At 39.1% G+C, this 25,396-nt stretch overlaps 1 protein-coding gene across 1 annotated transcript in view; it reads right to left on the bottom strand.

Annotated features, from left to right (window-relative positions):
* LOC131041666 (pentatricopeptide repeat-containing protein At4g21880, mitochondrial) overlaps nt 1-25,396 on the bottom strand; it is a 243,876-nt gene that overhangs the window by 142,506 nt on the left and 75,974 nt on the right. The window contains exon 5 of the mRNA XM_057974816.2: nt 23,585-23,692. Coding sequence (XP_057830799.2) covers nt 23,585-23,692 — 108 coding nt within the window. The remainder of the gene's footprint in view (nt 1-23,584; nt 23,693-25,396) is intronic.

Genomic DNA, 25,396 nt, shown 5'->3' with positions numbered 1-25,396 from the left:
CTGAGCCAAATCCCTATAATAGACCTCTACATTTTTCTGGTCAAAGCGGGCAACCAGCTTATTAACAGATTCTTCATAAGTGTATCATGGCATGATCTTGTGACACTAATCCATGGTGCCTCCAGTCATAAGTTACTCCCTCCAAATGCATAGTGACAAACTGTATAGCCTTATCCTCCTCTGTGGGTCTCACTGATAAGAAGATATCTAATTTGTGCACCCATGATCTAGCACTGGTCTTTCCGCTTCTATCAAAAGTAGGTAAAGAAACCTTATTCAATGCATCCTTATACTCCACAAGTTGAGTTCCTTGTCTAGCTTGCCTTCTAGGTCCTTTGTCTCGCCTTTCCATTATGAAAGTAGCCTTATCTTTACGTTGATTTATAAACTAATTCAGCTTAATTGGTCCTTTGACTTGTTCTGGGAGTGCCATATAATCATCATTAGCAGCCATGACATCATCCATGGCATGTGTTTCTTCATTCTCTTCCTCAGGACTTGTTGATGTGTTTTTTATGACAGCGTCGAACACAGAATAAAGTTACCAATGGTCAACTTACTCTCTCTTGATCAAAGTGTGATTGTTAACTAAGATTGCCGAAAGTTCAAACAATTGACTCCAAGGTTCCTATATGCGATGGATATGACTCAATTGGCCGATGTGATTGCTAGTAATCCAAGGGGACTTAGGTTTGGATCATTCTTTCACCTCTTTGATGTGGTTGGAACTTCAGATTTTGTGATGCTTCTGCTTCAAACAAACTAAACTGAAATGAACTGAAAATAAAGGGGAAAGGGTAAGAGGATCTAGATCTACTCCTAAGGGCAGCGATATCAATGGATAGTGCTCTGGTGGACAAATTCCAAATAAACCAAGCTCTGCATCGCCAAGATTAACTACAACTCCGCAATAACCGATGCAATCTTCTAAGGATGTTGAAGGATTTTCACATTGAGAAAATGCATTTGAATACCCAACACGGCACAATCCAAACGGCTATTCACAATCGAACTTTAGCATAAATTTGGGGGTTCAGGCTAACTTTGCACTACATCTTATAATCAACAAAATGCCAAAAGTATGAACCATGGAAATTCATCAAACACCATTACATTCTTCATTGAAATAAAAGCACTTTATCTAACAACTAAGAAAATAAAATTCTACTCTAAGTGAGGAAGGTGAAACCATGCAAGTTTTGAAAAAATAACTTAAGTGGACACCATCAGAGAACAATGTTTCACCAATATTATCTCAAAAACTTATCGCAACAATTTCATGCAAATATCCCTCCTTTACAAATGAGGGGGTCACCCCTTTATATAGGCCTCGGGCCAAGATTACATGCAAAACCCTAATTAGGGTTTTCCCTGAAAGATTCCCCACACATGATGCAACAAGGTGGGAATCAACAATAAATGCCCATTATGCCCATATACAATTAATTACAATTCTGCCAAAAATGGCAGCCATAAAGCATTAATTAACCATTACATTCAAAAAGTACTCACTATGCAATGAATGCACCCTCATACAAGAGATCGCCCATTGTGCAATAAATGCCCATTTCTCCTAAGTGTAGCGGTTGCATGCAAAAGAATGTATCATAATGTCATAAATGTGGCAGCTGCATGCAAAGAGATGCTCCATTAATTCACCATACATTGACCCGGCTGCCCCTTGGCGAGAAACCCCTAGAGAGAGGAAACTTCAGGAGAGAAAATTTTATTCATGAAGAATCTTCATGAAATTTTGACTTTTCCTTGATCCAAGGAAGCTTTTCTACCAATTTTGCACAACCTTTTTAGGGATTTTTCTAGATTAGGGTTCCAAGGTCCAGGAGAGAGAAAATCCTCTCACGAATCTAGATCTGAAATTTTTTTTGAAATTTGGATGAGTTTTGATGCCCAAAAATGGAATTTTCAAAATTTCTCCTAAGGGGATTTTTTTGTGTTCAGTTCATCCTTGACCCTGAATTTCCTCTTTGCCTTGAAAATTTCATCCTGAAGGAGGGAATTTCCAACACATAGCCAAATTCTCACCTTTTCCAAGAATTCTATCGTGAATGAAGGAATTTCTATCACTTAGCCTGGAATTTTGTCCTGAAGGAAGGAATTTCCAACACAGCCAATTTTTCACTTTTCTTGGAATTCTATCCTGAAGGAAGGAATTTCCAAAATTTGAGTTTTGGGGTCCATGAGAGGGAAAATTATCTCCCTTGGCCAATTTTGTCATCGCCTTGAAATTTGGGTGAATTTTCATCCCTGAAAGAGAATTTTAAAAAAAAATTCCCGGGTGAATTTTCCTTCCAATTCATCCTTGACCTTCAATTTCCTTACCTTGAATTTTTTCTCAAACTTGGGTGCAAACTTCATCATGTGAAGGAAACTTTACTTTTTCATGCTCATCTTTGTTTGGCACCCCATGCTTGACATGGGCACTAATTGCCTATCCTGCAAGAATTTCCAAGTTTTCATCCTTTCCAAGGCACCCTCATTTTGGCGCCATAACCTCTCCTTGGGCACTAATTAAGCATGATAAAGGAATTTTGAATGTTCGTGGATTTTCCTTGACCCCCCTATTTGGCACCCTACCTAGGACTTGGGCGCTATTTCACTGCAGTGGTGGAATTTTTATCTTTTTGGTTTTTCCTTGTTGCCTTGGGATTAGCGCTCCTTCCTTGACCTAGGCGCCATTTCACCTTGATGGAGGAATTTCTCTCTTTGGCGACTTTTCCTTAACCTTGGGTGCCAAAATATTGCAATGGAGGAATTCTTCCCTTTGAACACATTTTCCATTCCTTCCTCCACCTAGAACTCCTCATTCTTCATGGGCATTGTTTAGGCATGAAGAAGGAATTTTATCCTTGAACACTTTATCCATGACCTCCTTCGTTTGGCACCCTACTCTTGACCTGGGCACTGAATCACTAAGGTGGAGGAATTTTGAAATTTCACACTTTTCCATGGTATCTTGGTTTTGGCGCCCATCACCTAACGTGAGCGCCATTTTGCTGCAGAGGAGGAATTTTTTGTTTTCATGTTTTTCCATGGCACCTTGATTTTGGCACATGAGTATCTCCTTGGGCGCAAATTAGCTAGGGTCAAGGAATTCATGGTGTGGAGGAAAATTCCTCCACACCCTTGTTTTAGCACCCTCCATTCTCCTTGGACACTATTTGGGCATGGTCAATGAAAATGGGGGTAGAGGAAAATTCCTCCACCACCCCTCTTTAGCGCCCATGCTCCCTCTCGAGTGCTCAAACCATTTGGTGAAGGAAAACCTGTCTTGGAGAACAATTCCTCCAAAATCTTGACTTGGCGCCCTCACTTTGGAGTGCCATTCTACCTTGCCAAGGATTCTTGCCTGATTTTTCATCCAGAATTAGTAATTTTGATCAAGTGCTAGATTAAAACACCATCGTTGGAATTGAAGAGATTTTTGCCAGACTCTGAGTATTTTCCTTGCTTTCCACTTCAAGAATGGGAGTTCCATACTTAGCCATTTTTTATCGGTAGCCTACTTTTTCCAACTTTCCGGATTTAGACGATTCTTCAAGAATGTTCAGTCTTCAGTGTGTGCATGTGAAGAACCTACCAAAAATAGACTTTCCCAAATAGTAAGTTTTTCAAAATGTTATGGTTAGGGAAAAAACAGGTCAGGAAAGCACTTAGTAAAAATAGAAACTTACTAAAAATAGAAACTACTAATTATAGTAAGTTTGATTTTTCGAAAAAATTAGACCAATCCGGGAGGCAATGAAATCCCTAAAAATAGGAATTTTCTAAAAATAGAAAGTTCCTCACAATTCGCTCAAATTTCATGGGCAAATTCCTTGAAGGGTCTTGATTCCAATGCAACGTTCAGTTTTTCAAAAACCCTAAAAGAAAGCCCTAAAATCTAGGTTTGAAGGACAAAAGTCTAAAACGGGCAAAACATGCTCTAGACTTGGCCAAAATTGCTCAAACGAGTTGCAGACTTGATCAAATTGACCCCCAAACACTAGCAAAATGAGGAGACCGACGAGAGTGCCGGGAAGAGACCAAACAAATAAAAGCCAAAAGACTGAGAGAGCCTAAAAAGTAGGGGTTCAACATTTGCAATGGGGCGATGTGTGAAAATGTCACAACAAAACCTTCCTCTTCATCTCTTCTTGGTAAAAAGGTGGGACTGAGTGGCCGATCAGACCTTGTATTTACTGTCCTAACAGCATAAGAGGCTGCTCTACCTTAATTTTCATGCCCAACCTCACTTCTTTCACCATCATGACATTGTGCCTACGGCTGGACCCTCAAATTACCAGTCTAATAAGAAGTTGTTGTTGTGACTTCATCTATTGTTGTTGCTGAGCCATTTGAGCTAGTACCTCTTGTATGTTGGGTTGTCTATTTCCACCCCCTTCCGGTGATTCTGCCATATTGCCCGGTTCAAACAAGGGTTCTTGTTTTCCTAATGTTTCTACCTGTTGTTCTACTCTGCGCCTGGTATAATATCTATGTGGTCCAATCTCACGAGGGTTCATAGAAACAATTCTAGGTAATATTAAATTGTCATGCAATGAATTAATCAAACATGCAACTGAAACCCTCACAGGCTGGCAGGATCACTGGGCTCTGATACCACTAAAATATTCCTCCTTCAAGTGCTTGATAATTTATACAATAATTTGAGGCCTCTAGTGGAATTGTTGTTTAAAAAAAAATTTAATTCATAGCATAGATGAATTGAACATAATTCATTCCATTCACAAATCGATAAAAACAAGAGAGAATAGCGATATTTATTTAACAATATGATGCTAGCAGAAATATTTTATTGCATTTGTCCCTTATTGTAGCTTCTACTAAGCTAAAATGAATTCATAACTCAAAAAAGCAATAATAGTTAATACCAGTTCTCTACATGAAGGATTATTAACTTTTTTTGACAACGATTCCACAAAACCTCTAGTCGGCCTTGTATCTTTTGGCGGCAAGAATCATAAATTGCATAATGATTTACAAGTTACACATATATAGGTCTTGACCTATTACATAATTACAAGTTACATAAATTGCCCGAATAGGGCCGACACAAACAAGGGTAAATATGACAAGTGAATTATCAACACGGCTAAGCCTGACAGGCCAACTAGCCATTAGGTGTGCTAGGTTGGCCTTACAGGGATCCGACCTAGCTACACATCAACACTCCCTCTTAGCTAGGGAGGGGTCCATCTCAATATCCAAGTCACACAGTGACAACCACCATGGCTACTCCCATGAATAGAAATACAAATGAACACAACCACCATGGCTACTCCTAGAGGGTGGGTCCATCCTGGCTACTCCCATGAGTGGAAATGCAAATGAACACAACCGCCATGGCTTCTACCAAAGGGTGGATCTATCATGGCTACTCCCATGAATGGAATTACAAATGAACACAATCACCATGGCTACTCCCAGAGGGTGGGTCCACAATGGCTACTCCCATGAATGGAAATGAACACAAGTGCCCATCACGAACTCCTCGACGTGATGTCGTCATCATGACATTCACCATAGCTACTCCCAGAGGGTGAACAAACACAAGTGCTAAATCATGGAATTTCTTCCATGACATCCATCATGCCTACTCGCAGAGGGTGGAAGAGGGATTTCACCTCAAACTTCTCCCAGAGAAGAGTGCATTACTACCATGCCTACTCGAAGAGGGCAGAACAACGGCTTTCACTTCAAAATTCTCTCGTAAAGAAGAATGCATTAACAAGGGATTGCACCTCGAACTTCTCCCTCACAGAGAATAACTCATTAACAAGGGATTGCACCTCGAACTTCACTCTCACAGAGAAGAACTCATTAACAAGGGCTTTCACCTCAAATTTCTCCATCACAGAGAAAAATGCATTAACCAAAAGATGTGGCTTCCTCTGAAGCTGAAATGTAGGGCCTCCTCTGAAGCTGAAATGTCAAGCTCCCTCTAAAGCTGAAATCGATCTTCTGACCTCCTTGTCCAAGGTTACATCTAGTTAAGTATCACGAACTCAGCTTTATGGCAGCAAGTTGTGTCTCTAGACTTCAGCCTATTTATTTTCCAAGGAGTTAGATGAACAAAGTTGATTGTAATGTTTTAAGGTGAAGATCGAATGCTCATACCTTTTGTTGGTAGATGATTTCTATCAATAGTGCAAGGTTGGACTGAGCTATTTTTATGTGTATGCTTAACCTGAATTGTTGGATGAACATTGTTCTTTGATGGTGTTCATCGACGGTTTGGAATCTTTCAAACACATCCTTTGAAGATAGCACTTGTTTTATGTAGTTGTCTACTAGTGGCGAAGTAAAGAGTGGTTGATCTCATCTGAATCATTGCTATCTATTGAGTTCTTCGATTTGAGCATTTTTCAAAAATTGCTCACTTTGTTGCAAAATGTTGTCAAGCAAACATGACAACTTTTGCTTCACAGTGCATTTTTTCAACTTGTACATATCTACACACTCTAAACCCCCTAGGATGGTTCCCTAACATCAAACCAACGTTTCTAAAATCCTAATGAGGCCTTGCAAGGAGTTTTATCCAATTTTGCTAAAATGGTGCCATTTTAGGCTTACAAAGGCACATTGGCCAAAACTGAGAAAAAAAGTTAACACTAGAGACAATCAAACTACAAATAACCTTAAAACACAATTTTGGACCTTTTAATAGTCCTTTATTTGATTGTCTGGATCTTCCAACCACCTTACAATGATTTGAAAGGCTTTATATATGCCTACTCATTCACAACCAACCACCCATCGGTGCTCTAAGCACCTATTTGAGCATTTTCCAAAAATTGCTCACTTTGTTGCAAAAAGTTGTCAAGCAAACATGACAACTTTTGCTTCACAGTGCATTTTTTCAACTTGTGCATATCTACACACTCTAAACCCCCTAGGATGGTTCCCTAACATCAAACCAACATTTCTAAAATCCTAATGAGGCCTTGCAAGGAGTTTTATCCAATTTTGCTAAAATGGTGCAATTTTAGGCTTACAAAAGCACATTGGCCAAAACTGAGAAAAAAAGTTAACACTAGAGACAATCAAACTACAAATAACCTTAAAACACACTTTTGGACCTTTTAATAGTCCTTTATTCACTCATTGATCCAAGCATAGGTGCACATATCTCACTGAACCCTTTGATGAACTTCCTGTAAAACTGTGCGAAACCATGGAAACTCCTCACTTCACTTGTTGTTTTAGGTGTAGGCCAACTAATTATTGCTTCCACCTTTTAAGTATCCATCTTCAAATCAATATTTAGGAAAACCAATATTGATTATTGCTTCCACCTGATTATTCTTTAAGTATCCATCTTCCTTTATGGATGCTTTTGGAGGCTGTGTTTTTTTCCAAACCATGGAAACTCCTCACTTCACTTCTAATCCTTGCACTCTTTTGCAGCACCTTGCTCATCTTTGAAGGTTGTGTTTGTGGCTCCAACTCGACCTCTATCTTGTTGCTAGAAGGCAATGACTCCACTGCCTTTGCATTTGAATCTTAGATGCTAATGCTAAGGGGACATTTTATCATTCTCAACATATCCCGTCGAAGGGCTCGTACGACCCAACCATTAGGATTAAAGGGTAGGTAGAAGAAATAATAAAATAATGAAGGGGGTAGGTAGAGGAGGATTAAGAGATAAGTTGCACATGTCATAGAGGAAAAAGCTAATGAATTAACTAAATAAATAAATATTTATTTATAATATGAGAGAAGGGAGAACAAACCCTACTTGGAATGTGAATGGTATAATAGTTTAATTTATTGATTTGCATGTTCTTAGGTATTATCGAAATATTAATAGACTCTAAAATTAATATGTGCGCTACCATTATAATAACCTTATATCTTTTACAAATAGGTATGATAAGCATGATAAGCCCTATAAGCCTAACCGGAAGTATTAACCAAGCTTTGCCTATAAGGTTGAAGACATAAAAAGACCATATCTCCAATCTCAAAAGATCTCTCAACCCAATGCCTGCCTGCCTACATTTTTTGTTGATTCTGAGCTTGTTGAATATTGTTCTTGAGAGATTTTAATATATCTTGATTCTCCTGTAACTAATCCCAAGCCAAAGGCACTCTATTATCGGCCAAAGCTAAGTCAGTGAACGTCATGGCATCATAACCATACAGTGCATGAAATGGAATCATCTCAATGGACATGTGGTATGCAGTATTATAGCAGAACTCCCCCAAACACAAACAACGAACCCATGCACGTTGCTGTCCAAAAACATAGTTACGTAGATACCCCTCTATCCATTTGTTGACAATCTTTGTTTGCCCATCCGTCTGAGGGTGGTAACTAGTACTGAGAGTCAATTCCGTACCAACGAGTTTGAACAACTCTTACCAAAAGGCACTCATGAACCTACTGTCACAGTCACTCACAATGGTCTTCGGAAGACCATGTAATCGGAAGATCTCTCTGAAAAACAAATCAGCAACCTGTGATGTTGTGTAATCTGATCCTATGGGAAAGAAATAGGCATATTTAGTCAATCTGTCCACCGCAACATAAATGCAATCTTTCCCTTGGACCTTGGGAAGTCCAGTAATGAAATCCATAGATATTCCAGTCCACTTTTGATCCGGGATGGGAAGTGGTTGCAGCAGACCAGCAGGGTATGTGTTTTCAATTTTATTTTGCTGGCAAGTAAGACACTCACGTACATGCTGTAGAATATCACTCTTAAGACCATTCCATGAGAATCTCTCCCTGATTTGTCTGTAAGTTTTTCCATATCCCTGATGTCCTGCTGTTGGAGAATCATGAAATGCATGCATAATCTGATTTTTAAGTGTGGATTTAGGTACTAAATAAATCCTTCCTTTATGGTAAATGATATCATCAACAACCGAATATCTCTCATCCTGAATAATCCCATCCATGACCCCACATGCAAACTGATTCTTGGAATACTCTACCAACAGCTGAGATTTCCAATCAGCTGAGACTTCACATAAGGAACATAGGACAGCAGATGAAGGTCTCCTAGATAATGCATCAGCAGCAACATTATTCTTCCCTTCTATGTCAAAATTATACGCTTGGATCTTAGAAACCCATTTTTGCTGCCTTTCACTGAGATCCTTTTGCTCCAAGAAATATTTCAGACTATTGTGATCAGTTCTCACCACAAATTTGCAGCCAACTAGATATTGTCTGAATTTAGTCAATGCATGCATAATTGCAAGCATTTCCTTGTCATAAGTAGAATAAAGTTTCTCATTGAGTTTCAATTTCCTACTCTCATAAACAATGGGGTGATCATCCTGCATCAATATAACTCCCAAACCTTCACCCAAAGCATCACATTCCACTACAAAGGGCTGAGTGAAATCAGGTAATGCTAAAACGAGACGAGCTCATCACCTGCTTAAGCCTATCAAATACCACCTGTGCTTCCGGAGACCAACCAAAAGCCCCTTTCCTTGTAAGATTTGTCAATGGTGCTGCAAGCTGTGAATAACCTTTGACAAATCTCTTGTAGTATGCACACAGACCAAGGAAACCACGTAACTCAGATATGTTCTTGGGTGGTGGCCAATCAACAATGGCCTGTATCTTCTCTTGGTGCACCTTAACCCCATCTACACCAATCACATGACCCAAATATAAGATTTCAAATAACCCAAAATCACACTTTGACAATTTGGCATACAGTGGATGTGATTCCATGATACTCAAGACCTCCTCAAGATGTAACAAGTGTTCTTCCCAAGACTGCTGTAAATCAAGATGTCCTCAAAGAACACCAAAACAAACTTACGTAGCTGCCTGTTGAACGGATGGTTCATACAAGACTGAAAAGTGGCAGGAGCATTAGTGAGGCCGAATGGCATCACCAAGAACTCGTAATGACCATAGTGGCATCTGAAAGCAGTCTTCTAAATGTCTGACTCTCTCACCTTAATGTGATGGTACCCTGAACGAAGATCTATCTTCGAGAAGTACACTGCCCCATGTAACTCATCTAACAACTCTGTAATACAAGGAATGGGGTATCTGTTTTTAATGGTCTTCTTGTTCAATGCATGGTAGTCAATGCACATTCTCAGAGTGCCATCTTTCTTCTTCACAAGAACAACTGAAGAAGCAAATGGACTAGAACTGGGTCTAATAAACCCCATATCCAGAAGTTCCCTGATGGTCTTCTCAATCTCATCCTTATAAGCCTTGGGATACCTATACGGTGTGGTCATAACTGGTTTAGCATCCTGTTGTGACCATTTCACACATCGCCCCATACCAAATGGGGACCCCCTCTTTTTGCTTGTTTTTCGCTCGTTTTCGCTTTTGTTTTTAGGGTTTTGTCAGTTAGTTGGTCGTCTGGATTTAGGGCCAAGCCTTAGGGTTTTAAATTTTGCCTTTTCAAGCCAAAATCCAGTCATTTTTGAGAGCTTTTGAGCTTCTTTTCTAGAATGCAAATTTTGAATGCAATGAATTCGCCAAATTGGTCTAATTTTCAATTGGAATGTTCATGCAGAACTTAAACTTGTCTAAGTGTTGATCGTCAATATGAATTTTTGTCTGATTGAATATTTTGACCAAATTTTGACTTTTTTGAATTTTGATCCTGGGCATTGGAATTGATTTGTTTTCACCTCGTGAAGTGTTAAAGTGTGAAAAATCTTGTTATTTTGGCCTGTAGGAGCAAAATCGCTCCTGTCCCTCAGTGAAGGACGGGAGCTCAATTTCAAATATCTCATCATCCTTGCAGAGTCCAGACAAATTTTACGTTTGAAGTGATGAAGAACGACGAGATCTTTCCATTGAATATAAATTGAAGATTTTCATGAGCACAGAAAGGCCTCCAGAAGGAAAATCGCTCCTGTCCCTCAGTGAAGGACCGGAGCTACGAATCAAATTTCGCCTCGTCCTTGCAAGATTTTAATGACTTAGCAATTGGAGGACGTCCAAGGGAAGATGCTTTGCCAAATGAATATAATTTGAGATGCAAAAACGAAGGAAAATGACCTATATTGACTAAATCGCTCCTGTCCCTCTCCAAGGGACCAGGGCGAGGTACCTTGTAGCTCTCGTCCCTCTCCCAGGGACCAGAGCGATTTCCTCCATTTTGCAAAATCCAGACAAGGGTCAAGGCAAGTTTACGTTCAAAAACAAGGGAAAACATGAGATGAACGCATTGAATATAATTTGAAGATTTTTTGGACGTCCATACCAGTGCTAAATGCCTAGTTCGCTCCTGTCCCTCAGGAAGGGACCAGAGCGATTTTTGATATAATTGCTTTTCTTGCAAAGTTACAAATGATGTCAAGGCATGAACGAATAGAGGGAAGAAGGACGAGTCCGTTGAATATAAACTTGGAACCAGGCAAAGTGAGATAGTGGCCACAAGGGAAGGATCGCTCCTGTCCCTCTCCAAGGGACCAGGGCGATGATGATGATAATACTCTCTACGCGAGTTCAAGGTCGTCCCTCCAAGGTTCAAGACCGATCCAAGTCAAGACGAAGGGTGGCGAAGACATTTCAAGGCTTTTCCATCAAGCGCAAGGTTGTAAAGGTCATCACATGGAAGGATTTGCGCTCTAAAGACCCAGATCGCTCCTGTCCCTCAGGAAGGGACCAGAGCGATATCTACATAATGGCATAGATTTCAAAAGGCAAACAAGTTTCGAGCAACCAAGAAGGTCGAAAGGACGTCATTCCACGCAATGAAGTTGATTGCAAGTTGGTACAAACAAGAACAAGCACATAATGATGAACTTCGCTCCTGTCCCTCAGGAAGGGACCAGAGCGATATTAGATGTATTGATCATTTCATACAAAATTCACGTAAGGACAATATATTACAATGTTCTGGAGGGTCCATGGTATGACAACAAGGTGATAAACAAGAGTTTTGAACGTCCAAACATCGCCAAATGGTGTAAAGGCCCCACATCGCTCCTGTCCTTTGGACAAGGACCAAGGCGATACTACCAAAACACTCACGTTCCTTCAAAGATCAAGGCGAAGCGAGGTTAGGAAGTGCGAAGGACGACGTTTGAAGGACATTGCAAAGGAGATCGAAGTTTAAAAATCGCCAAGATCAAGGAGAAATAATGGATCGCTCCTGTCCCTCTCCAAGGGACAAGGGCGATGGTCCCTTTAATGCATCCAGACACATAATAAAAGCAAATGGGAATAAGCGCAAAAGAACACAAACATTGATATTTCGAAGGTCAAAGATACAAGATGAACATGAAGACATGGAGATCGCTCCTGTCCCTCTCCAAGGGACCAGGGCGATAATGATCATGAGATGCATTTGCTCGCACAAGAAAGGCATTCAAATTCGAAAGGACCACCAGATGATCAATTTGGGACGTGGAAGTAAAGGAGTTAAACGTTGAAAACGCAAGAATCTAGACCAAAATCATGGATCGCTCCTGTCCCTCTCCAAGGGACCAGAGCGATGAGGTACGTCCCTTTATATTCATATTCTTTTGGCACCAAATTAAACAATTCGAATTTCCTTAAATGCTAAATCGATTTAAAAATTGAAAATCTTATTTAAATTGGCATTTAATATGGCGTTAGACATTTATTAATTATTTTGCCTTTATTTAAAATCGAAATTCTCAAAATAAAAAAAATGCAAGGCATTAAATAATTAATTAATTAATTAATAAAAAATCAATTGGAGCGCTCATATATGGAGGTCGGCCTTGTCATGTTATTGCAAATCATTTAAAAATCGTTTAAAATGGTTTTATTTTTATTAAGTCGGCCTAAGGGGTGAAGAATGAATGCGCTATATAAGGGGGGTAGAATTATCATTTTCTACATCATTATTTTACCTTCCTTCATGCGAATTGAGAAGAGGCGAATGTAGTGCGAGTTTCATTCATCCAAAGGTAGTGCGATTTCAAACCAAAGGTGGCGCTAGTATCATCTTGCGTGGAATGCGAAGTGTGTTTGGAGAGGTGCAAATTCCATCCAAGGTGGCGTAAGCAATCAAAAGGTGATGCAAATTTGAAGATCCATCTAAGACCACGCCAAAGGGAAATTTGCTAAGGACTTGGAGGTTTGTTAGTGCGAATTTGAAGATCCATTTGAGACCACGTCCAAGGCGATAAGTGAAGATCACATTCTATCCAGAGGTGGCGAAGTCAATTTTGAGGGGATCATATTGAAGATTATCTTTATACCTCAATTTTGCCTAGGCAAATTTTGTTTTTGCATTCTAGAGTTAGCTCTCTATCGAGGTATGGCGATTTAATTGTTATTGTTTTATTCATTCGTCATCATATTTCAAATTTTGAAATTTTGAATCTTGAATTTCTCTTGGCTCAATCGTTCTATTTTAGGAAATGATGACTCTAGAGACTTATCATGAGGTTTCCTAAAATTTATCTCTCTTATTTACGTTATTTATTGCAAAAATCTATTTCTTATAATGAATTGTTGTGTAGGTATGGCGACCCCAAAGGCGGGAGCATCCACCAGTCGCTCGGCTCTCATGAAAGAAGATCAGAAGACTGAAGAAGTGGAGACCAAGATCGTGTCCAAGTGGAGCAACATTGGAGATACCAACTTGGGGAACTTTAGCACGAAGAAGTTCCGAGAGGTCCCTTACATCGGCAAGCCATCACCTGTCGCCCGGAGAATAATAGAGAGTGGCATCATTAAGGCGGCCGGTTTTCCTCCAGCCATTCAGTGCCACGAGTTGATGATCGAGTGTGCCCGTCATTACAATCCACAGTCCAGGACAATTGTGTCCAACGAAGGAAACACTTTGGCGTACCTTTCAGAGGAAGCTATAAGTGAAGCCTTCCATCTTCCAGAGCACAGGGACATGATATACAAGAGCATTGAAGGAGCCATATCAGTGTACGATGATGATCCAGATGCTTGCCTAAGCATAATCAACAAGAACTGGCTACTCAAGAGTCGTCCCCGTCTGAGCAAAGTACCGAACACACCACACAGGATTGATTTCCAAGAGGAGTACAGAGATTTGATCACCATGCTCAACAGAGTTACAGGAGCACCTCATGCCTTCTATTTTGAGAAATGGATGTTTTACTTCATCCAGGTGATTGTTCAAGGAAAGGGTACAATACATTGGGCTAGGATAATTAGCCATTGCTTAGACGTACAGTTGAGAAGACTCAGGGCTACTAAGTCCTTCCACATGAGTTCATACGTCATCTATGCCTTAATCAGGAGCGTTGAGTACGCAGGACTACCTCACAGAGGAGTGATTGGAAGAGGACCCGGCGAGGTCAGAGTTTGTGAATCTTATACCTACTTGCATCATCCACCAGGGAAGAACTACAAGTTAATCAATGATACTTTCACGATGAACATCACAAGGACGTTGCAAGGAGGGATCCACAACAGATTATCTCAGGATGCCCAGGAATTCATCAAGAGGTACGGTGCTTGGTTCATTCAGTTTCCCAAGTTCACTTACATTAGAGTGTATGGATGTCCTTTACCTCCATACATGTTGCCGAGGTACCCGACAGACAGAATTGTGTTACTTGAAGTAACAAGGCAGTTGGCAGCATATGTGAAGGCATTCAGACACAGACATCAGAATGGAGTTCAGGTACCTATTATTTTGGGTAATTCAGTTGAGGTATGTCCTAATGTCTTAGCCATGGATGACGCAGAGAAGGAGTTAGCCTTGTATCCTTTTTCATCTTTTGCTTGGAGGAATAGTTTTGATCCCCATGGACATTTAGAGGAGACGGTCGGTAGAAGATTTAGACATGAGTACCAGATTGAAGATTTTATGATGAATCTCCTAGATGATCTCGAAGTAAAACGAAAGATACATTCTAGATTGCCTTTGGATTTCATCAGGAAATGTAAGATTTACAGAGTAGCCGACCAAGCTCAGGACAACGGCAGGCACATCCAATCTTCATATGATAGAGAAAGCAAAACAATAAGTTTGAATTGGAATGAGCCCGAGGCCGTGGATTTAGATGATTTGATGGCACCAGTCTTGTCTTGTACTCGCAGATGGGTAGACGTTCAGCATCAGAAGTTGAGAGAACAAGGCATAGCCATGTCTTTTACTTTGGAAGAAAAGCCAGCCGAAGGTGGAGCCAGTGTTAGTGAAGGCAATCCTAATCCTAGGAATTCAGGTGAAGGTAACCTTCGATGTGCCAGTGAGGGCAATCTCCATTCGAGAGGTTCGAAGAGAAAGGAAAGATCAGAAAAGAAAGAGCCTTCCAAGAAAAAGCAAGGTGCTAACAAAGATCAAACACCAGGTACTTCTTCCAGGCCAGGGGATAGAACAGTTCGAGTGGAAGAATCCATGGAATCAATGGTACAGAATGACAGACAGGAAGAAGAACAGGCACAGCATGTTTCATCCGATGGATCTCTCCAAGACTATGATTTAGATAATGATAATGAAGTAACATCTCCTCCCAGACAAGAAGAAATGGTACATAAAGAGATTCAAGTTCAAGAGACAAGATCAAATATCCCAGATTGGTTGAAGGAAAGATTGACTAAGGTGATCGTAATTGAGGACGAGGACAGTGCAATTGATTTAGAGAGCCTTGTTGGACGCTCACATATGACAACAGAGAAAAAGAAGGCTACAAAGATGTCCAAGATGATTCGAGATGAGACTGGATCAAGAAAACTGCAGATAGCTACACCGGCAGCAGACAAATATGAGGGTGAGATCCTAGCAGAGGACTATCATATACAGACTATTGAGTTAGGACCATCCACAGCAGAGCAGACTTTAGATGATGCCACCGACACATTTGAGGCATTGAAGGACAAGTTTAGAGAAGAAGTAGAAAAGAATAGAAAGCTTGAGAAAGAGGTCGGTGCATGGAGGACATATTTCAGTCACATCAATGAACCTTTGGGACGTCAGGACCCAATTAGATCACCATTGCAGGCATTGCCCCTTCAATCAATCAATGAAGCAGAAAGATTCAGGAATATGGTCCAGCGTACATGTAGTTGGATGGATAGATCTCACACGGTGGCCATTGAGTTTGTTACAAGGATGTCGAAGATCACCCATCAGGCTATCCAAGTTCTTGAGATTATTCACAGATTGATGGCAACAGTAGCTGCATTTGCCCATACCAAGGACGTTGTCATCCCTGTCTTGAAAGTTATAAGACATACATCCAGAAGAATTTTAGCACAAGAGAGGATCTTAGAAGGTGATTCTCACAGTTTGTTTCAGTGGTCAACCTTACTCCATATAAAGAGTGTTCTTTTTGAGGACATCAGTGTTAGATGTGGCCAAGTTGAGGAGGTGATCAATCCGATCCAGGACAGAGTATTTGAGGTACTTCGTACCATTCTTGGCAGAAGGATCGAGGTCGAGACAGATGTGGATTTACAAGAATTTGAAGATAGAATCAAGATCATCTTTCGCAAGGACGCAGATGTTACAGATGAGCAGTATGATCAGATGTATACTACCATGCTCCTGATTGATAGAACAAAGGAACTTGAACCTACTTGGGACACAGCTCTTCTAGATGCATTTGATCAGGTTATCCACTTAGAAGAGAGTATCAAGAATCTTCCCGAGATTCCAAGCACAGAAATCGAAGGAATCGTGACAAAATTCATTGCATATGCTAAGAAAGAGAATTGGAAAGGGAATAAGATTCTAGATGAAAGGTTGTTACAGATGACATGACATCTTATTTCTCATTGGTTGATACCTCCTAGATTTTTGTGCCAAATTTAATATTTGGCTATGTATTTAATATTGTTCAGTAAAAAGGAGGTCATTTGTAACAAACCCTAATTAGGGTTTAGGTGTCATGATCTTGTCCATTGATTTACTTTCAATCTGGACCTTTCATTGTAACTGGGGATGCTATTTATACCCCCATTTTTCATTTCATTTGTAATAGAGTTAAGAGTGAAATAGAGAGATTAGAGTTGTAAGCAATTTTTATTTTGTAGCAAGATTGAGTCTTGAAGAGAGAAATTCAAGCAATTGTTGTATATGATGACTTGGAAATCAATAAAATATTGAAGTTATGGTGTTTTGTTGCAAATTTCTTAAGTTATCTTCATGGTTGTTGGATGTACTTGAATCACGCTCAATCGAAGTAGTTTGTTAATTCGAAAGGCTAAGTGTGAGATTGGATATTTGGTAGGATTCGCAATCCAAACCACTAGCTTCTTGCTGATTGTAGGAACGCCTTGCGTGGTCGACTGGAAAACATTTTGAGTCCTTAACCTTCAAGCATTTTCGCATCTAGGATATGTACCTTCGTAGTAGTGTCCTTGGTCTTTGATGCATTGAATACCATTATTACCTTAGAAGATCGCACTAATTTCAATTGAGTTGTTATCTTATGGCAAAATTGAAGTTAGTTGAGTCTTGCCAAATCTCATTCATGCTAAGTCGTTCATAGGGTTAGGCTAGATTAGACTTCCTTAAACCCTGTCCTTTTTCCATTTTTTTTGAAAGTTCCTTTTAGACTAGTAAAATCTTCGAGCTTTGAATACGTAAGACGCCTTGGAGGAAACAGCAAATCACATCATACTACTAAAAAGCTTGTCCACACGTGGAGACCCCACTAAAAGAACCTTGGAGTCCATCTAACTGATCCTTTTTGCAGATCTTCAGCAGTTAGAGACTATTTTCTCAAGAGAGGATAAGATGCCTGCCGGTATTTTATTCTGTGTATGATTGTGTACAAAATACACGTCAACACATCCTCAAGCTCAATGACATGCTCAAAACCTCTATTGGGGGGTACACCAGATGGAATGTCTCCAAACACCTCAACATGCTCATCTAAGATAGTTTGAATATCAATGTGAAAAGTCCTCTCATCCTTCACTGGTAACTTCCTAGATGATACAAAGCATTGAGTAGCCCAAATAATATCCTGGTGTCTGAAGATAGTTTCCATTCTATGAGAAGAAACCACCTTAGGACCTCCATCTAAACATGCCCTCAGAATGGTCTTCTTACCACCCTTCATGAACTCAAGTTGCATCTTACGATGATCAATAATGTACCTACCAATACCCTGCAGCAACTGTGTACCCAAAACTACATCATAGTCCTCCAACCGTAAGACACGGAAGTCATCAATCAGGGTGTAGTCCTTCATCTGTATCCGCAACTGTGGCACTCTCTTAGTGCAAACCTAAGATAGCTCCATCCGCTACCTTCACTCCAAAACTAGAAAACTCCTTTGGGGTAATACCATACCTGTCAATCAACTCTTCACTGATGAAGTTGTGTGTAGCACCAGTATCAACTAGACACACAACACACTGCCCCTGAATAGTACCCTTAAGTCTGAAAGCATCAAACTTAGGATATCTTGAAAGCGTAGCCACAACAACATCAACCATATCAGTACCCTCTTGAACATCTAACTCAATCTGAGGTGTCTTCTAATCATCATACTCATTATCTGGATCTGAATCAGCAACATGGTCCTCATCACCATCTAAATGGACCTCAATAAGATGGACCTTTCCCTTTCCACTGCATCGGTGACCAGGTTCCCAAGGCTCCTTGCAAGTAAAACATAGTTTCTTCCTTCTCAACTCATTCCTAGACTCCGAATCAAATTTTGGGGCAGAAGTATTGCCTTGCTGAAACTAAGAAGTCTTTTGGAAAGTGTAATGTCCCTACAAGTTAGGAATCACTGTCCTACAAAACAAATCGTTAGAATACAACATATACACTAATTTGTCACTACATCATCTTGCAATTTAATTTTAAGATTACTTAATTAACATTAATCACAATTCTTATCTATAAAAAGGATACGATGCCATACAAAGTATGTCCTTAGGCGGCTGTGAGGCTCGCCTTCTTGGAACCACTCTTGGTCCCAAGCCATCCAGGAAAACGAAGGTGAATTCGATTCCTGACTTTTCTTACATCCAAGTCATCCGGGAACCAAGGTTTTAATTTGATTCCTGTCTTGGGTGTAATTTATTACACCCAAGGCATCTAGGAAATCGAAGGTTAATTCGATCCTTGTCTTGAGTGTAATTTCTTACACCCAAGCCATCCAAGGCAAACCATAAGTCAATTCCTTGCCTTGGGTGATGTTCCTCATCACCCAAGTCCATTAGAGGGGACCGACCAGATTCGTCTCTTCTTGGATGAACTTGTCAACCAAGCCATTCATATATGCATATAGATCATCAGTATATATATATATATATATATATATATATATATATATATATACTGCCAACCAGTGATTCGCGTATCCCTCCATTAGGCTTAAGGGAGTCCCCCCCCTATGGCCTTCATTATTTAATCATATTTATATTGCATTTGACAACTTAATTATTATTTCCATTTCTTAATTCACATTATTAACACATATTCTTAACCATTCCTTAATATGTATTTGTTAACATATATTTAAATATGCCTAACTATCACATATTGTTATTAATTTCATTAATCAAATATGTTCATTCCCTAATGTGTTAAACTATATATTGCATTCATTAACGAAGTAAATAATATTAACATGCTAATTACCTACGTTCTTGATATTCACATATTACTTATATTCATTATTAAAATAAAACAAATTGTATAGCATGCTGACCCTCATATTATTAATGTTATTTAGATATTAACATTTATTAACATTACGTGAAACACATTACACGTACCTGTTTGTGCGCAGCCAATGTCTCCTTCCTTCCCACGCCGGTTGCTACTCCCCTTGCCTTCTCCTTTCCCCGTATTTATTAGCATCCCATGAGGGGTTGTACCCCTTCACGGTGCCCTTCCGCATGGAGGGGTGCGACGGTGATCACAGCTTAGGCTGTGATTACCGTCGCACCTCTTGTGCGGAGGTAATCGGGGGGGGGGGGGGGGGCATTAAATGTTTTAACTTGTTTGTGTATTTATTATTATTTGCTTTGCTTATTATTATTATTATTTTATTTTATTTGGTAAAAGATTTATTAAATATTAAATAATTCTCTTTTGTCATATTCAAATATATTAAATATTTGATTGACATTATTTATATGTTTAAATATATTTTATTAGTTTAATCATTTGTTTATTTGGAACTTATTTAATTAATCTATAAATATATTGGCATTATGTAAATACTTTTACATTATGTGATACCTTAGGGGTTATCACAGAAAGGTTTAGAGTTCCTGGTGAAGTTTTTGTTTTGCTGGAAAGTGGATGGGGGAGGAGGAGTGTCAAGATCTAAGGTAAGCTGAATGGCCTCCTGTACTGTCCCAGGCCTTAAAGCCTTAACTAGTCCCCTGAGTCTCTCATGTAGACCCTCAAAAAACAACATAACCACTCTCCTATCAGGCATCTCAGGAACCATCACTGCTATCCGCTGAAACTCATTAATATAAGTTTCCACATGTCCTAACTGCCTAAGTAGAGCTAAGTCCCTATAATACAGTTCTATATCCTTCCTGTCAAACCTGGCAATCAATCTCTCGGTGAACTTAGTATAAGAGTGAATAAGGGTATGGTTTTGCGTAACCAAACCATGGTGCCACCAGTCATATGCAACTCCCTCCAAGTGTAAAACAGCAAACTGTATAGCCTCATCCTCAATCATGGGCTTCAGGGATAAATAGATGTCCAATTTGTGGACCCAAGCTCGTGCACTGGTAGAACCAACACCATCAAATGTGGACATAGAGAGCTTACCAATAGCTCTCTTCGAATCATTATTCCATTGTTGTCAGGGCCACCTGTCATTCTGACCTCAGTTAGCATCCTGCGCTGCATACAATACTGATGTAAGGGAAAGGCATCCCTAGCATGCTGCGGCAAAAGTGCCCACTCATCACTGGCTGCCATGACAATGTCTTGGAAGGTGATTCCATTATGAGGCTCAGCCAACAGTGGTACATCTCTAGGGATGAACTGTGGGAGCGTAGGCCTATCCGCTGTCCTAGTATGGGTCCTGTCCCTCCGTGTTGAGATGGATGCATTACTCGGGGAAGATGGACTTCTACTACTGCCCCTACTTCCTGCAGCTGATACTGTCCTGCTACGGATCCTGTGGCTTCCCCTATTATTTCCCAAATCCATTCTGTCAAGTGTGCCCTGTAACCTGTTGATTGCTTCAACAATTCTTGGTTGTGTTTCAGCCAAGCTCCTCATAATCTCATCAGGATTGAGTGGAATTTGTCTCTCCTGTCTTGGTGGGCTCCACTGTCCTTCAAGTGTATCACCCATATTAGTCTCAAAGGGTGGTTCTGTGACAAAATTTAAATCCACTCTAGGTCTCCTGCGTGTGTAATATCTGTAGGTGCCAAATCTGCCCCGCTGCATAGAATTATTCTGATGACCCCCAGGCTGGCAGGATCTTCAACTCTAATACCACTGAAAGATCCCTAAATAGGTCTTTTGCTGCCCTGTTTAAATTTTAATTTAATAAACTATATTTTGGAGCCTTTTTGGTGTTCTTAGAGACTAGACAAAAGATGCCGAAGAGTTCGTTTCTTTTGTGTTGTTTTTTGGTGATGGGGTTTGCAACATATGACAAGAAACAACATAAAAATGAAATGTAACCAAGAGATCAGCTTCTGATTTTTTATATGACAGCAGATTACAATCATCTAGAAGTGAAATAACATTCACATGTACAAGCAGAAAACATACCAAGGATCCAGTGCTAGGGTTTGAGGCTGGTTTGCTATCCAGAAAATAGATACAAGCTGAAAAGGATGGTGTAGGAGCAGATCAGTGGATCCAATCTACTTATTCTGCCATAAGATGAATTACCAATAACAAATTGGGCAAGAACCCAATTACCAGCTGGAAATCCAACCTTTGCCAGGCAAAATTATACAATTTTGACCTTCTTTTCCCACTGTTTTGCTCACCCTGATCACAAATCTAGTCAGTTGACTGTGATTTCTTCCACACTACCCTTTCTAATGCCAACAATGAGATCAAGCACAAGAAATGGAGTTAGAACCCTCCATTTAATTTTAAATTGATGCACAGCCTTCTAGAATGGTACGACATTGCCTAGAGTGGTACGGCTGCAATTACGAAACCCACACTTGCTGTAATTAATTTCAAGACAAACTACTCAGAACTGATATATCATACCTAATGGTGATTGTTGGGCTGGTTTTGTTGCTAAATTGACCCCCATTGGGTCTAGACAAGGCACATCCTTGTCCCACGTGGGCAAATTAGTGGGTACACCTCCACTACCAATGCAGATCTAAGGGTTTACATCCTCCAAACACCTGCAATTTCTGCTGCTAATGCAAAGCTGAGAAAATCAGAAAATAAAATAATAACATAATGCCAATTCCCTCCTCCAAAAAGTCTAATAACCTTTTCCAAGGAGTGGTGTAACCCTAAATGGAATATCCAACTAAAAAAGCATCTTCCTTGGCATCTTTTGGGTCTACGTAGCTGAAAGGCTTAAAGGCTTTTAAAGTAAGACAAGGGTCCCACCATGCCATGTCATTTAAGTGATTTGAGCAAAGGGGTGGCATTGACATTAAAGGGGTCACTTTATTAAAACATAAGCCTTTATTAAAACAATAAACTTAGGCTTATAAAGTTACTTTTTCCCTTATTAATTTTTAAGTCTCTTTATTCAACAAATGCAATGTGGGAATTGCATCAAAAAGATGGGGACATGACATGGTCCATGTCCATGTTTGGATAAGCAATAGCATGAAAAAAGGGCTTTGAAAAAGCCAATATATATTGGATTTGTGTAGTTGACAATGTAAAAAGAAAGTAAGATTTATTTCATCAGCATTGTCATCATCATACCCAAGATGGTTAACTAGAGGTGTCTCTTGCTCATCACTATCTTTCAAGGTAGGTGTAAATTCCAAAATCTTGACATTCTGCTAGGATTAGTCTCTCTAACTAATGTTTGGAAGTTCAAACAACTTCATCGAGTATTTTTTAAGGATAGTACTAGAAACTAATGTTTGGAAGTTCAAACAACTTCATAAAGGATTTCCGATTTCTTAAGGATAGTACTAGAAACAATCACCAACAAACTTCTACCTAGATGATCTAAAAAGGAACATCAAAGAGAATGTCATTTGGATACATGTTATGGTCACCCATTTCATTAAAAAATTAAAAGATCTTTCATAGATATGTTCAAAATCATTAATCATATAACATATGAAATCTTTATATTCAATACCTAAAAATGTCATATCACTCAATTCTGCATTAGTATACCCACACTATTGTCTTGTTCCTCTTCTAAACAAAGATATCTTACTCTATAAATTCATTGTAACCCATTCCCTTTCTCATTCGCTTGAATCAAGATTCATGTATTTTTCATTTGATAAATTCAAAACTATGCAATAATTCATTAAGATAAAACTATACATATAAATTGATGGATTCATTCTAAAAAAGAAGATGTAATTTTACCCAGAATGCTTCAAACGAATTGCACATTTCAATAATGTATAGGTGATTGGCACTAATAATATTATGAGATTCCTCTCATATATCAATTGTTACTCATAGCTAATGGGAGATTTAGCTAGTTTCCCTTCAATTATAAAACCTCAAGACAGAAACTAGATTAAAAAATAAGACCATAAACATACCTTAAAAGTCCCACAGTAATGCTCAATAAGCTTGTTGTAAGATGATGAGGATGGTTGTACTCCAAGATGTTCATGCATACCCTTGAAAATCAAAATAATCTCCTCAAGCTACACATTGAAAGGGCCAATACATGAGAATATCCAGTTACTATAAGGCTAGTCACCTTAAATAAGACAAGACCCATTACCCCTACAATGAAAAAAAAATCCATTGGCATCAATAGGAAATTCAAAGCAATATGTCAATTAGTTACAATGTAATTAAATGGCAACTTAATAGGGTTTCATAACAACCCAAAATTCAAAGCCCCAGAAGACATTCTGAAAATGGACAGTTTTAAAACAGCAAAGTAACCTAACAAATCAAAGTCTGGGCATTTTGTTCCTCACCAGTCAATCTCAGGTACAAGTAGTGGGTCAGTCATGGCATCTTAGTCAAAAGTCAAGCCAATGAATGGATAAAAAGAGGGAAACTTACCATAGTTTTTTTTTTTCTTTTTTTCTAAGTAAAAGTGATTTGGCACATTGACAAATTACAAAATGTAAAAAGTAAAAACAACTCCCATTCAAAAACCCAAATAGATTGTATGGATTTGACATAAACCTTAATATTGCTAGTAAATCTCTCATTACATTTCAACGCAGTATTCTGAAAATAAATATAAATTAATTATTATAAACAAGTTACTAAGGAGCTAGTATTGTAAATGTGATGGTAGCCACCAAGGTTCAGACCCCGTTGGGCTGTTATTGTTGAGTGTATGTTGGGGACGATGTCCCCCATTTGTGACCTCACTAGTTCATGGCTCCAGGTCAAAAGTGTTTTCCCCTCTTTTAAACAAAAAAGGTAAATTACTAAGGAAATCCTCCAACAACTAGTTAAGTTGTAACAATATTTTTAGTGGACAAAAATTTAAATTCTTGACATGACCTTATGGAGAATTAGACAGGAAAGTGACAAAACCATACATCACATTTAATTGTTATGAATGTAGGCCAATCCCAAAAGATCACCCTAGCTTAAGATGTTGCACAAACTTACATTTTTTTAAATGGACTATGTTCACATTATTAATACATGTTATGAAAAGTTCCTTGTAAATATTCATTTTCAATATTTAGATTCCCATCACAAACACATAATGCATCACAACACTACTCGATAGGACTGTAATTGTTGCTTTGCATCAGAAGACTTCACTTTTTCTTATCAAACATATATGTTACCTGTAGGTCATTACATCCAAGCATGCTATCTCAATAACAGAAGCAGACGAAAAAAGAAAAAGAATCATTCTCAAGAAATATAATTTTCTCCATTAGCATGCTTCCATAGGTACCTCAATGCATCCATTCCAAAGCAGTGATATACATTGCATACAACTTATCTTGATGATGCATTAACATCAGTCCTTTCATAGTGCTAAATTGTAAAATCATATGTGAGAGAGTAGGTGCTGAGAATTTCACTGGTTCTAACCATAGACATAATGTTTCAGTTAACTATAAGAATAGTCATGTGGAGGTCAAGGAAAGCCCTAGTGGAAATAACCTAGTCTGCTAACAGAAATGTTGCTTTGTCTAGCGCAGAGGAATGTATGTTAAAAACCTCCACTATAAACCATAGTCAAGTTAACAATTCTTTAGCTCATGATGATACTGTAGAGAAGATGGAAAATCATATAAAACCCCTGTTGCTGAGTATGACCTTGGTAACCCTGCAATTTCTATTAAATTTTGTAACGTCGGTCGTACTATTTCATGTTTCCGATATATATATATATTTATTTATTTTTACACCGTTCATGGTAT

The sequence above is a fragment of the Cryptomeria japonica genome, chromosome 4 (assembly GCF_030272615.1).
Source record: "Cryptomeria japonica chromosome 4, Sugi_1.0, whole genome shotgun sequence".
Taxonomy (NCBI): Eukaryota; Viridiplantae; Streptophyta; class Pinopsida; order Cupressales; family Cupressaceae; genus Cryptomeria; species Cryptomeria japonica.
Note: the sequence above shows the minus strand (reverse complement) of the source record. Positions and strands in the feature narration are given on the sequence as shown.